The sequence below is a fragment of the Ailuropoda melanoleuca genome, chromosome 6, assembly GCF_002007445.2.
Source record: "Ailuropoda melanoleuca isolate Jingjing chromosome 6, ASM200744v2, whole genome shotgun sequence".
Taxonomy (NCBI): domain Eukaryota; kingdom Metazoa; phylum Chordata; class Mammalia; order Carnivora; family Ursidae; genus Ailuropoda; species Ailuropoda melanoleuca.
In genome coordinates, this window is record NC_048223.1 from 130,138,922 (window position 1) to 130,141,482 (window position 2,561).

General features: G+C 57.0%; 1 protein-coding gene across 1 annotated transcript in view; it reads right to left on the minus strand.

Annotated features, from left to right (window-relative positions):
• The window catches only part of LOC117802819, a 6,254-nt gene extending 4,566 nt beyond the window's left edge, over nt 1-1,688 (minus strand). Inside the window, exons 1-2 of the mRNA XM_034663642.1 lie at nt 1,614-1,688; nt 417-493 (exon numbers count right to left, since the gene is read on the minus strand). Coding sequence (XP_034519533.1) covers nt 417-493; nt 1,614-1,688 — 152 coding nt within the window. The remainder of the gene's footprint in view (nt 1-416; nt 494-1,613) is intronic.
• Nucleotides 1,689-2,561: the final 873 nt, after the last annotated feature.

Below are 2,561 nucleotides of genomic sequence, written 5' to 3' on the forward strand. Positions count from 1 at the left end.
GTCACCTCCAGTGTCCCCAGCCCAGAGGACGGGGACTGCGTGGGGACCGCCCCATCTCAGGGCACCAGGCGAGGGCAGCCGCCTCCACCCAATTATTTCAGCACCATCTCCTGTCTCTTGTCACAAAGAATTAAAATCTATAATAAGAAAATCTCAGAGCCCCCCTGTCATTCGGCCCATCAGCTTCATGCCGGCCCTTAGCCAAGCGCAGGGGCACTCGTCTCGTCATCTCCCTCCAGCCTCAATGAATCGTGATAAAAATGTCAATTAGATTACGCTGGCCAGCAGCGTGGCGTGATTGAGTGGCGAGGCAGGGCACGTCCCCTGAATCACCCTGACAAAGGCAGCCACTGCACGGGGCTGCAGATCCGCCCGGGCCCCCCACCTCTGCAGTGGGCACCAGGTCTCAGCAGCACCGGACAGGAAGCTGAGGCCGGGGCACAGGGCTGGCGGTGGGAGGGGCGATGCCGAGGGAGGCGGGAGCGGGCAGCCTCTGGGGACAAGACCCCAAGGGGTGGGTCAGCAGGCTTTCCCAAAGTCTGCATATCCCCACGGGCTGCTTCCCCCTGAGAGGCCACCCCAGGGTGCGGGGTCCGGGCCCCCCGTGCCTCACCCTGGGCCGCAAGCCGGAGGGTCTGAGGCGGCGCCGTGGAGCGCCCAGTGGGCCTGCCCTTCCCCAGAGCTCCACGGCCGCTTCTTCCTCTGTTTAAGGGTGAAGACATGCTGAAAATTGATTTCTGTTGGAAATGGGATAATTAAACTGGTTGTTTCTATCTCCATCATCGTCATGATAAAATGAGGGGACAGCAGGGTTGCATATGGCATGAAGTAATATTGTCCGTCTTAATGCAAGGGAGCATTAATTGAATACGAATGGCCTTCCCTGAAGCCACCCGGTTATATTTCAGAGATATGGGATAATGATGCCAGTTAATCATTTTTACAAGATAGAAAATTACTGGCTCCTCTGGGAAGATCATTAAGGAAAACAATTGTTCACAGCAATTGAAAATAGAGTTTTAATTATTTAATATAGAAATTAAACTATTGGAGACTGGTGCTGGATGACGGAACTTAATAGAAATTTATACACAAGCATCTGTGAACGTTTTAGCTTTATTAACCCGCCTGATTTCTTAATCTGGATCCATTGGGGAGGCCTGCTTCAACCGTGACTAAATCTGCTGCTTGGGAGAAGGGCCTGGCAGACGGGTGCCTGCTGGGACCCCATCCTCGCTGTCCTGGGAGTACCTGCTGGGAGCCGCGGGGAAGGACCCAGGAGCCCAGAACACCCACTCCAGGAGGTACGCGCACCGGCCAGGACGGGCCAGGGTCTCCCGCTGGGCAGAGGTGGTGGGGCCTGGGATGGCCCCATGACAGATGATGGACCCCGGGGGTGGCTAGGTGACGCTATCGCACGGGGACTGAGGCCTGAACGTGAAGTGTTGACCTGGGGCAACCCCCCTTATAGGTCACATGAACGTGACCCCCAAGGGGGTCCTGGCCAGAGTGAGGTGCTGACCCCAGCTGGCCTGGCTCCAGAACCCACATGACCTGGGCCCCCAGCCCACTCATCCTCAGGCCCTCCTCCCCAGGGAAGAGAGGGACCCCACACTGTCTTGCCGGAGCCGCAGGGGCTCGCCCTCCTTGCCCAGAGGACCCTCGGTCCCGGCACCCTGGGCTTCCATGCGGGCAAGCGGCCCCTTGGGGGGCAGAGACGCTTTAAACGAGATTTCTGATTCAAANACCCCCCTCATAGGTCACATGAACGTGACCCCCAAGGGGGTCCTGGCCAGAGTGAGGTGCTGACCCCAGCTGGCCTGGCTCCAGAACCCACATGACCTGGGCCCCCAGCCCACTCATCCTCAGGCCCTCCTCCCCAGGGAAGAGAGGGACCCCACACTGTCTTGCCGGAGCCGCAGGGGCTCGCCCTCCTTGCCCAGAGGACCCTCGGTCCCGGCACCCTGGGCTTCCATGCGGGCAAGCGGCCCCTTGGGGGGCAGAGACTCTTTAAACGAGATTTCTGATTCAAACGTCTGAAAATGGGAACTCCTGTATCTTGCTGAGTGATGACACGGGAGGCAGGCTGAGTGCAGGAACGCGGGCAGAGAAATCCAGAAATCCATCAAAACACGGACCTTGGGTGTGATCCGGGAGTACATTTTTCCCGTTGTTTTTCTCCAAATTTTCTACAATAAAACATACAGTTAAAACAAAAAAGTCCTTGTTTTAAAAACACGGCAATCACGGGGCACCTGGGTGGCTCAGTAGGGTGAGTGTGGGGCTCAGTTTCTGCTCAGGTCGCGATCTTGGGTCCTGAGGTCCAGCCCCGCCGCGGGCTCTGTGCTCAGCGGGGAGCCTGCTGGGGAGTCTCTGTCCCTCGGCCCCTCCCCTGCCTCTCTAAAATAAGTGAGTCTTTAAAAAAATATGGAAATCGCTATTTTCAAGACATAAGTTAATAAAACAGACGGAACTTTTTACAAGGTGATTGACAAACAAGTGCAGAACACGGAGTTTGCAAGTCGTTGCAAGTGGGGGGCCCGCCACGCCAGCCCAGGCCT